The sequence below is a fragment of the Exophiala dermatitidis genome (genome assembly GCF_000230625.1).
Source record: "Exophiala dermatitidis NIH/UT8656 unplaced genomic scaffold supercont1.5, whole genome shotgun sequence".
Classification (NCBI taxonomy): Eukaryota; Fungi; Ascomycota; class Eurotiomycetes; order Chaetothyriales; family Herpotrichiellaceae; genus Exophiala; species Exophiala dermatitidis.
The window spans coordinates 1,365,165-1,376,143 of record NW_008751650.1 but is presented as its reverse complement, the minus strand read 5'-3'; the positions used below and the strand labels follow the sequence as shown (position 1 = coordinate 1,376,143).

Here is a 10,979-nt window from a genome sequence, read left to right as displayed (position 1 = left end):
CGTCGGGCTACTCATGCTACCCACGTGACAGGCAAGTCTTGGCTCCGGGTTCCGCACACTGCACCTTCGCAAAACTCATCTCGACCGCCCCCCATCCTGTTACTTGAACCTCGTCATCGAAGACAACGAAGTATCCCAGTGACCAGAAGATCTTGTCAAGAGTAAGTGAAGGATCTCTTGGAGAAGCTAATGTTGAATGTGCTAACTCTGCTACAGTGCAGATGTAAGTTTTCCGACTCGATTCGATTCAACAGTTCTCCTTCCTGCGACGCCGCCACACATCGGTCTTTCGGGGGCGGAAGGATATACGACTGCGAGAAATCGGTTCTATTTGGGAGAAATGGAGTGACTGACAATTATGATGGAACTACAGCTTCGTCAAGACCCTCACGGGCAAGACCATCACCCTTGAGGTCGAGTCGTCCGACACGATCGACAATGTCAAGTCCAAGATCCAGGACAAGGAAGGCATCCCTCCGGACCAACAGCGCTTGATCTTCGCCGGCAAGCAGCTTGAGGATGGCCGCACTTTGAGCGACTACAATATCCAAAAGGTACAATACGACCACACCATACCATACCATACCAGGCGTTTCACAGAGTGGCGAAGGTGGAATGTGGAATTGCGATCTCCACGAAGTCGCAACAGAAACGCCCCGTATTTGTGTATCTTTTCATTCATCTGACATTATTTGTCCTACAGGAATCCACCCTCCACTTGGTCCTCCGTCTCCGTGGTGGTATCATCGAACCCTCCCTCAAGGCCCTGGCGTCCAAATACAACTGCGAGAAGATGATCTGCCGAAAGTGCTACGCCCGTCTGCCGCCGCGAGCCACCAACTGCCGCAAGAAGAAGTGCGGCCACTCGAACCAGCTCCGACCAAAGAAGAAGATCAAGTAAACGAAACGCTTACGCTGCGCGTCGGTCGGGGGTGTTTTGTTGTGTGGTTGTGTGTTGCATCTGCAAAGGGAGGGGAGTGGGCGGCGTGGGAAAAAAGAGCAGAAGACTACTGGCCCCCAGGGAACCGTCAACCTTTTTTTCCCCCTCTTTTTAAACGGCGAAGCAAACTCGGCAGAAGTGTCCAGCAGCTTTGTGGTGGGATAGAGAGGGAGAGACACAATCGAAAACCTCAGTACTTTCGACAAAATTGCATTCCCGCGGTGATTCCAATGGGCAGTGTTTTTAGCTGCTTAGGCTAGATCAAAGTCTACTGTTTTTTTTTTATGACACTGCATGTTCCGACTTTCAAGTTGTTTTGTCCATTTCATTTCGTTTGGACAGCCTCGATTGCTACTGCGCCTATTTTCTCCACCTTGCCGTGGCTCCCCATTGATATTAGTATCCCTGAGGATCAAATAACGGAGCAACTTAACTGCCATGTTATGAAGAGATCCATGCACATGATGCACGCAATACTAAATGTCTGTTACAAAGGACGCTGCTTAAAGTCTTGCCTGGTATTTTCTGTACTCTGCTAGTGGAAACCGCGTGACACCATGGGCACTTCAATGGGTGACGGTGACATGAACAGATACAAATGCTCCAGGCCATCCCAAGAGCCACGAAACAAACCCCGCCGACCGATCTTTTTAAGATCATTCAAGACATGCCCTCGCATCACAACTCGATTAGCCAGCTGCTTTTTTGTTGGTTCTTGTTACATGCTCATCAATCTCGTTCCTCCAGCGGCATCAATTAGTCATCCTTCGCAGGACTTCCATGACTGAAGAACAAGATCTTGATAGCAATAGCCAACCCCGCATGGGCCAGCACGACAGCAAGCAAAAGAAGCTGGCTGACTTTCTTCTCCGTGGCCGAAATGACAGGAAACAGGTTCTTCACAAGGAAAAACACACTGACGGCATACCCCAATCCGACAAGAGCATAATTCAACCCGTTCAACGGTGACCACGACACCAGCGCCACGGCGATCCAGAACAAATTGCTATAGCCGTACAAGGCCCAACACTCGACCAGTTCGAGACTTTGGGCGCCGAACCAGCGTAAGGCCGCCCACAGCGCCAGCGGCACAAACATCGTGTATCCGTAAACCAAGCCCGCGGCACCGCTTAACAGTCGAAAATCGTATTCGAAATGTTTCCGCCCTTCCGTGGCTAGCTTGTGGCTAATTGTGCCTGTTAAGAACAAAATGACTACGACTGTTGTGGCGATCCAGAAGGGGCCGTAGAGGTCCGGATTGCCGTCCATGGTGTCGAGAAAGGGTGGTGTGTTGGGTAGAAACGGTAAAATTGCTGTTCGGCATCGGTGGAGGACGGTTGATGTGTCCACGTCGAAAAATTGTGCGTAGAAGCCCAATGACCAGAGGACGTATTTGGGGGGGACGGCTGATGGATCGTTGGGGAGGTGGGCTGGGTTGGTTGCGCTGTTGGCGAGAAAGCCGGTTGATGAGGTTGTTGTGGTTGTGTCGGGTTGGATCTTGCGGTTGGTGTTTTCGAAGTCTGGAAGGAGGTGTTAGAGGTTGTACATGTCTTGTCTTTGATGTTTTGTGGTTTTGAGGGTGTTTTGTAATTGCGGATTGGATTGTAGATGGGATGGAGAGAAGGGGAGCTTGAGGCAGCAAGCCTGAGGCCATTTTCGATCCCGGCGCACTGCAGAGCAGCGTGGTGTGGGATAAAGTGACTTGTAGAGAGGGGGATAGAACAGGACAGGACAGAAAGTGTGCTGTCAATATCATCTTGTCCTTCTCTTTTCTCATAGGAACAGGAGAGAGGCATTGCAGTGAGGCAGATCGAGGGACAGGAAGTCAAGATTTGCTGGTGCTGCTGTTGGTACTGGTATTGCTTACTGGAGGAATGGAATTCGAGGTCGTCATCTTGTAGGTCGGTGTGGCCCAGATCGCCCTAGTTGTTAAAAGCACCATCGGTCAGTATGGTATACTGGTAACATTCTCTCGCGGAGCGCGAGTGACTTGTAGAGAGCAGCGCAGATGATGGCGGGAGCGAGGCACGGTGAGAGCAAAACGCACTTCTGTGTCGACGTCCACAACGACGTCGTATCCTCTGTTGGCCATGCTGGTGCAGTTCTTTGGGCGTGTCGCAAGCGCGGACACCTAAGGATAAATTCGCGAGACTGTCGTTTCCTTATGTTGGCTCGTAGGATGAAGTCGTGGTGGTCATAGAGAAATAAACGAGAGTCGACCTTGGATGTCAGGGTCGGGCAGGCATTGGAAAACGCGCAGACAGGTGAGGTGGCTTGTCTGTCTGCAGGTGTCTACTCCGAATCTGATATTTGACGTGCCCCAAGCAGCCAACCGGCCGTTGGAGCGCGGCGCGTTGTACATACATGTAATGACTTTGTTACAAGCAGAATTAGAGATGGCTTCTGGTTGTAATTACGCGTTTTCGTTGCTGAACAACGTCCTCGGTTTGTAGCAGACGCGTCCAGTTCAGCTCAGCCTCAGGCACAGGCACGCAAGTTTGGAACGTGTCTAAAGGTACTGGACCTAGTAGTAGGAGATACTAATAAGTACAGTACGTCGTCATGTCGTTGAGTTAGAGCAGAAATCACGGAGTCTACCAGAGAGCGATGTTGTTGTTTCCAGCGATTGTATTCTAAACACTCTCTAACGTTCTTTTGTCCACATCCTTATGCATGGGACTTATTGAATTTTGTAGACCATAGCACCAACAGCAGCTGCATGCTGCAGGGTGTTTCGGTTGGCATAGCCGGCGAATCGACCGTCGATACTGATTGCGAAGTCGGCACCGGCACTGCCGTACACCGCTCTCATCAAGGCTGCCTGTATCCTTCGATTTCGTCGGACGCCTCAAGAACACTAGTAGCCCCTGATGGATGCATTTCGTGGACAAAGTGGTTAGCGCTGACAGAGCAGAGGCTTTCACAACTGGTGGGTTTTCCGGCGATCAATGTAGCATAAGCCGGAGTGGGAGGTGAGGCTGCCGGTCAAGCTATTTCCTTGCACGGGCACTGCTTCGATGTCGAGCCTGGATTGCAATAACTAGCAGTGTCAAGCCAACACCTTGCTATTGTGCTCGGTGGAATGCCGCCTCTTCGGGTGGACATTTTGGCTATTGATTCGGACATTGGTCGGGAGAGAAAGATGAACGTTCATGGGGCCTCAAAAGGGACGAAGGGTTCCGAGGTGAGACTAGTTGCCACACAATGTGGTGGAAGCTGACTCTGAGACCTTTGTTGAATGATCTGAAATGGTTGTTGTGAGGGTAGAGTGATCGAGATGTCATGCGCAGCATCGCGACTCAGACTAAATGTTGTTCAACCTGCTCCCTCTCTGTGGGTTTGGAGAACTGGGGCTGCCTGTCGTGAGCCCTGTATTAGACTTTCATTGACCGCTCATGGACGGAAAAGGATCCCACTTTCCAAGCCACCGGGATCCTGCTGTTGTCCTACTGCCCTTTCGAGAACAAATGTGACGCAGAAGATATCAAAGTCCAAAAGAACCTATCCTGCCCGCTCTTCCTGAGCCAGAGAGACAGAGCCCCCACCAGAAGTGCGGCCGACAAGGACAAGATGGGTCTTTGGTGGCGCAAAAGCGCTGCTGCGGTCCTCTTCATTCTTTCGTCCCTCCGTAATTGAGCAATCTGCTTCTTGCAAAGGAGCTCGGCTTCTTCGAGACTGTGAGGGCTATTGATTTGCCGCGAGGTCTTGAGGACACTGTACTGCGAGAGCCGCCACCAAATGAACCCCTCGAGCTTTTCCGGGGGCTGCTGTCGGAATAATGCCAACGTATCCAGGGCGAGGGCATCGATATTGAGGGTCTGCGGCAGCTTCGAAATCATGAAGGTGAGTATATCAGACTGGTCCGCGGGCATCTCAAGCAACTCGGCGCGTCGTGATATCGTAACTGCAGCAAACAAATAGATGCTCATCACGGGCTCGTGTGCCAGGAGGAAATCATACAGCCGAGCAATGTCACCATAGTCCTGGATGTCGTGGGCAAATAGTGAATGGGTGGCTGATAGAGCAAAACTATTCTCCGCTTCGGCGATGTGGGCAGCCAGTTCGGGATCGGCAGCCTTCACAATAGCTGAGACCAGCTCAAAGTGTTTTCGTGCGGGTGAGATGGTGGGCAGCATGTAGTCGCGAAGCCGAAGGAGCGATATGCGTGGAACCGCGGCGGCGGCGTGTTCGTCTCCAAGAACAAGAAGCAACACCTGTACCACGTCGTGATAGCTCTGAAAGTAGGAGAGTACCGGGTGCTTTCTCAACGTCGAGACAATCAGGTCAGACAGTTGCCTCTTCTTGATCTCGAGCGACTGCTCGGACTCGTCTAGTTGCAGTTTAGACCAGTGATACCGGGGGCTGAGAAACAAGAGGGCGAACCTTTAGGGTAGTATACAAAGGCACGGTCGACGTCGAGTCGGACCTGGTCCTCGTCGGCATGCCGGGGAAGCTCTCTCCATGATCGATTGGCTTCTTTGCGCTCTCTTCCATCATCGCCAACATCGCAGCCCAATAAAATCGGCCCTTCCCAGTTGGTTCATCAGTTAGGTTTCACCACGAATCAACGGCGAAGGGAAGGAGACCTACAAGCTTGTCGGCGTAGCTCATCGGTCAGAAGGCCGCCAGTTGAGGTTGCTAGCTCGACCAGGGTTGCAAAGTCGCGTCGCCCACAGGCCTCTTGAATGGCCTTGCGCTTCTCCTGGTCTTGCTCAGAGAGGTGCCCACTGTGCTCTTTCGAGCCCGCTAGCGGTGTGTCGCTCAAATCAGACTCCATCAAGGCGTCTGCACTGATCCTGCTCACTGGCAACGCGCCGTGGACATGGTCTTTCGAATCAAAACGAACCCCAGGACCAAGGAGAGACAGGCCTGAGGCACCGTACGTCAGGCCGCTCGCCGCCCTTTGAGTCGGGATTGAAACAGAGCCAAGCCAGAGAACGGGCTGTGGACTGCAGGTGTCAATGGCCGCCGGGGATGATTTTGATGTGGACGACGAAGGTGACAGGTAACACGAGCGGCGTGTCTCGTCGGTGTCAAGTTGTCAACTTTGTCTACCACCAACATACATGTCCTGCACCGTCAAGTCTGCTCGCAGAGGGCAGAAGCTGCAGACTCGCCTCGTACCGGTAGCGTGACTTCTTCTGGTTCGCACGATTGAATCAAGGACTGCCTGTGCGCAGATGATGGAAGAGAATCAGGCGATGATGGCTTCGGCGATGAAGTTGAATCGGGAGGCCTCGAGGGGGAGAATTGCCCTGTTTGGTCGATTAAATTCGCCCGCTTCGAGCTTTGAACTTGGGGCCTGCAGTCAACACCAACAAGTCTTCGTTGTCTCCGTGTATAACCTTTCTCCCACTCTGCCGCACGACTCTGAGCTGCGCCTGTCACCGGTTGAGACCCTATGCATCAAGTCGTCTTGAATTGATGCCCTGGGAGACAACGACCGGGATTCTGGGATCTATGGCGCCGTGGTTGGGCTCCCGCGCCCTGTCTTGCCCCTCGCCGTTTATTGACACCCCCGGCTTGCAGCGACTTCGACGAACTTGTATTTCTTGTGCGTCTTGCAGGCAAAGGAGCAGTCACAGATTTTAGGACGATGCTTTGTCGGAGGACATTCTGAACATGCACATGGTGGCATCACGGTGATCCGAACCAAACCGACACAAAAGCCCAACCACGTCCTCCTGTTTTCCTCTTCTACCTTTTCAAATTACGCTTTCAAGCGTCCATCTGTGGCTAGCCTCGAGCTCCTGCCTCTTATCACGGCGGATCCCATCACACTCAGGCCTTATTCTATGTCATGGCCAATGTGTATGAGTCGAGGAGCGAGACGGACTCTCCAATGTCCGGCCGCCAGCAACCAGATGCTCGAAGACGCATGGGTGTGCTTTCCAGGACCCTCAATTCCAGCTCCAGTATCAAGTGGATTCTTCCAGCCAGGATTCGTTCCCCTTCGAAGAACGATGTCGTGTTTGTAGGTTCCACATTTGTCCAGCTCCATGAGTTCCAGGACACCGGGCAGCTGGTGAACACGACGGCCAAGCTAGACTTCGGAACACAGATTACAGACGCCAAGGTCATTTCAGCGGAACTGAAGATGGTCCCGATTGTCGATGCGATCCTGAAGCAAGAGCGCGACCAAGAACAATACACCATCCGTGGAAGCCCGGTCAGTCGGACACAGCCGCCACAGATGCTGGTCCTTGCCACTGTCGACAACGAGCTGATTTATGTTTACGCGAGAGAAGACCTCGCAACCGATGTCAAGCTCGTCTTTGCGAAGAGACCCTATCTGAGAGGTGCTGGTCTACCCAGGAGTCAGTGCCGATACTTGGCGGTTGACCATGAGTGAGTCGTTCAAAGGTTGCGAATTGCAGCGCCGACTAACTGGGAGGCTACAGATCTCGTGCCCTTGCCGTGGCCTCCCCGTCGGGTTACTTTGGGATATTCAAGCTGCGGTCAGTTGACGACATTAAAGCAGAGATTGACAATTGGGACCCTCTGAGCCACGGCTCGTTTCGACCATCCGATGAGGTATGTGCTTGCCCGCCGATTCCATATCCTGCTGACCGACCGTGACAGCAACGATTCATCCAGGTCGATGGGGACATTATTATGCTTGATTTTCTGCAAAACCCCGAGTCCGACCCTACAACCGTCCTCCTTCTGCTTCTGGTCCACTCTACCGACGGAACGAACAGCACACTTCAGTACTTGTACAAATGGGATACTCGTGGCCCTCTGCGAGCCATTCAACCCATGTCTTGCAGCGGTCGTCGACTTCAGGATAATGAGTTGCCTCTGATGTTGATTCCATCAACCCGTCCATATTCCTTTATTGTCGTCATGGAAGGTGGGATCAGTTTCTACGAAAACATCCATTCATCACACTCGAAACGGGTCAAATGCCAATTCGTGGGCAAAGCGGCAGGGCCTCTTGAATGGGTGCAATGGGCCAAACCTAGACGTCATAACAAATATCTCGAAAAACGCGACGACCTAGTCATTGTTCGCGAGGACGGCCTCCTTCAGTACTTTCAGATCGAGAAGGCTTCCAGTACCAAGTTCACCATGAACAACACCATTGGAGATCTTGGCTTTGACGTCGACACCGCCTTCTGTATGCTGGCTGGGCCGCCAGACAGAGGGGGCGACATCATCATCGCCGGGGGTAGTATGACCGACGGCGGCGTCTTCCATGTTTCTGCTCGAGGTTCACCGCGGCGCACGCAGATCATTGAGAATATTGCACCGGTGCGGGACATGATTCTTACCACGCACTCTCTGGCCAAGAATAGAGGATTTGAGTCGAGAGAAGTCTCTCATCGACTCTACGCATGCAGCAGTAGGGGTGACGGCCGCGGCGAGCTGTCGGAAATTCGCTATGGCCTGGAGGCCCAGATTGGATGGACCATGGAATGTCCGGATGCCGCCTTCATCGACCAAATATGGTCACTGGAGATCATGGGCCGCAAAGAACTTCTGTTACTGGGCTCATATCCAACACATACGATCATGATCTCATTCGACCTGGAAACTCAAGATATATCTTTCACGGACAGCCAGAGCCATCCTGGCTTTGACTTCGACCACCCAACCTTGGCTGCCGCCGTCGTGGGGAATCAATCAATAGTTCAGGTTACTACCAAAGGCATCAGCATGATTTATCCTCATACCGATGGGCAGTCCCCCAAAACCCATCGCGTCAAGGCCGATCTGCAAGTCGCAGCGTTTTCGGAAGACAACGCAATAGTGGCAACCGCAAGCAAGGCCGTTTCGGGCTCTGAGCTCAGATTGACGCCTGTTGAGACCTTAAGAGGTGGAACGGCGTCATTCGGTCTTGCACCATGTACAAAATTGTCTCAAACCGCTACCAGTATATGCTGTTCCAGGATCAATGGAAGCCAGACAGTGGTCCTAGTGGGCACGGCCGGCTCCGAGTTGGTTGTCTACGCTGTCAGACCTGATGAAACACTGCAGCGTCTGTTCCAGATCCGACCTAGCAACCTTCATCCAGAGGTCGAGGACTCGGCTATTACCTCGCTCGTCGCATTCGGCGCGGACGCGCTTGGGCGTATACTGGTTCTGTGCGGGCTACGTCACGGCGTCCTGCTGTGTCTGGAGGTTTCAATGGAGGGTACGTGGCCACTGATTGAGATCGCCTGTGGAAATATGATTGCTAATTCTGTCGTAGGTATAATATGCATTGACTTCTATAACCTGGGAACCACGCCGGTGCAGGCGTACTCAGAAGACCGGGCGACTGGCCATTCCGAAGCTACATCCGCACTGGTGTTGTGCCACTCCCAAGTGCGCCGAGTGACACTTCATCCAAACAGGACGGCATTGGATTACACCATTTCCAGCGTGTGCGTTACTGATCGAACTGACGTGAGTGTGCACCTCAGTTCTTCTGGCTAAGTACTGACATTTTTTAGCCTTCGACCGGACCCTTGGTAAATGCCGTCCACCGCATTCCGAAGCTGGTCTGTACTTCGGCAGACCCATCAGGGCTGCTCGTCTGTGCAACAAAGGATGCGCTACTATTTTGCTCTTTGGTGACCCAAGAGCAAGGAATCGTGCGAAGGGTTCCAGTCGACGGCGATCCGCGACGCCTGCAATTTTCCCAGTACTTGAACAAATTCGTCGTTGCCTTTGAAAGGTTTATCCACGTCAATCAAGATGTGAAGGAGGTGCACCGCGATGGCAAAGCACGCAAGAGCTCCGCCGTTCCCGTGCAACAAATCGGAGTTCAGTTGATTGATCCTGCGTGGAAGGATGCCAAGGTCAGCAACACTTCGGTGATTGTGGCCGAGGGCACGGATGAGAGGATCAACGCTCTCATCAACTGGGCTCCAACGGATGGCACGAATCATTACGAATGGGTTGTCCTGGCCCTCGAGCACAAGATTCCCGGTCACCCCCAGCGCAGCGGGCGGGTGGTCTGCCTCAACGCGAAAAGCCTCAGCAAAGGCTCCTTCGACAGCATTCAAAAGATCGCGTTCCGGAGTCCAGACAAACCGGTCACCGCCATATGCGCGTACAAGATGTCGTCGCTCTTGATCGCTGCTGGCAGGGAGCTCCACATCCACAACCTGGACTTTGCAACACGCAAATGGAAAACCCTCTCCAAACACGCTCTGCCGTCGCCGGCCAAGGCCATCTCATGTCAAGGGTCGCTCATTTTCGTGGCCACGTCCCAACATTCACTGTTCGTTCTGGTGGATCAGGACGGAAAGCTGTCCCAACACCCCTCCGACACGGAAGCCAGGTCTGCCGTCGACGTGGTGGGCTTGCGCGGCGACGCAGCCGTGTTATCTGCGTGGAATGACAGCGGGACCGATGTCATTGCATTTGGCGGCTTGAACAAGGTCAACAACCCCCCTTTCCCCATGTTCCATGCCAGCTTGCCACTTATGATCCGACGTCTATGCCTTGATCCTCTGTCGGTCTCGTCGACAGCCGCACGCTGTCATTTCTACGGCAGTGCGAGCGACGGCACGATTTTCCATTTTACGCTGCTGAAGCCACAAGAATGGAAACTGCTGCATTTCTTGGAACAGCTCAGCTACATGGAACGCAAGACCGTCAAACCCGTTCCCATCAAGAAGAAGGATGCCAATGATGGTGACATTGTCATCAAGCCTGCTCCAACGAAGCTCAAGGATATGCATGTCCGAGGGGATCGTTTGCTCATGATGATTGAGCCGGGCCCTTATTATTTGCCAGGTCTGCTGAAAGGTTCTGACAGGATGAAGGAGTTCCGGACCCTGGTGCGCGAGGTGTTAGGCGATACGCAAGACCCGGTTGAAACTGCACTTGTATGGATGAGGAGGCTATTGGCATATCCGCCACGGCCATGAGGACTTTGCATTGAAGTTTCAGGAGTTAGACACCCGGGTATCGGGGCCTTCGCTCAGGCTGTGTTAGATAGGATCACGGATATCATGAACAACGACACGCTCCAGTGCGTGCGGTTGCAATGCTCAAGCAGTCGCATAAGTGAGTCTCACCATTACGGGCATTGAAAGCTGTTCTC

At 52.9% G+C, this 10,979-nt stretch overlaps 4 protein-coding genes across 4 annotated transcripts; 2 read left to right on the top strand and 2 right to left on the bottom strand.

Moving 5' to 3' along the window:
- The first annotated feature begins 13 nt into the window (after window positions 1-13).
- HMPREF1120_06086 (ubiquitin-60S ribosomal protein L40) lies at window positions 14-1,670 on the top strand. The gene is made up of 4 exons (XM_009160281.1): window positions 14-161; window positions 217-223; window positions 374-554; window positions 704-1,670. Coding segments are annotated over exons 1-4 (387 nt in total). The 5' UTR covers window positions 14-160; the 3' UTR covers window positions 902-1,670.
- A 26-nt stretch (window positions 1,671-1,696) lies between these two features.
- On the bottom strand, window positions 1,697-2,209 carry HMPREF1120_06085 (timeless protein; the record flags this gene model as incomplete). The annotated part of the gene is made up of 1 exon (XM_009160280.1): window positions 1,697-2,209. One exon carries the CDS (start codon window positions 2,207-2,209, stop codon window positions 1,697-1,699), a length of 513 nt encoding a protein of 170 aa, XP_009158528.1.
- A 2,177-nt stretch (window positions 2,210-4,386) lies between these two features.
- On the bottom strand, window positions 4,387-5,717 carry HMPREF1120_06084 (uncharacterized protein; the record flags this gene model as incomplete). The annotated part of the gene is made up of 3 exons (XM_009160279.1): window positions 4,387-5,270; window positions 5,324-5,467; window positions 5,531-5,717. 3 exons carry the CDS (start codon window positions 5,715-5,717, stop codon window positions 4,387-4,389), a joined length of 1,215 nt encoding a protein of 404 aa, XP_009158527.1.
- A 191-nt stretch (window positions 5,718-5,908) lies between these two features.
- On the top strand, window positions 5,909-10,974 carry HMPREF1120_06083 (uncharacterized protein). The gene is made up of 5 exons (XM_009160278.1): window positions 5,909-7,288; window positions 7,342-7,474; window positions 7,523-9,077; window positions 9,135-9,331; window positions 9,379-10,974. Exons 1-5 carry the CDS (start codon window positions 6,741-6,743, stop codon window positions 10,801-10,803), a joined length of 3,858 nt encoding a protein of 1,285 aa, XP_009158526.1. The 5' UTR covers window positions 5,909-6,740; the 3' UTR covers window positions 10,804-10,974.
- The last annotated feature ends 5 nt before the right edge of the window (window positions 10,975-10,979 follow it).

Coding starts and splice junctions, on each gene's coding strand:
- HMPREF1120_06086 (XM_009160281.1), top strand. Junction 555..703: donor GCGACTACAATATCCAAAAG/GTACAATACGAC, acceptor TTTGTCCTACAG/GAATCCACCCTCCACTTGGT.
- HMPREF1120_06083 (XM_009160278.1), top strand. CDS start 6,741: ATGGCCAATGTGTATGAGTCGAGGAGCGAGACGGACTCTCCAATGTCC. Junction 9,078..9,134: donor TCTGGAGGTTTCAATGGAGG/GTACGTGGCCAC, acceptor ATTCTGTCGTAG/GTATAATATGCATTGACTTC. Junction 9,332..9,378: donor GCGTTACTGATCGAACTGAC/GTGAGTGTGCAC, acceptor GACATTTTTTAG/CCTTCGACCGGACCCTTGGT.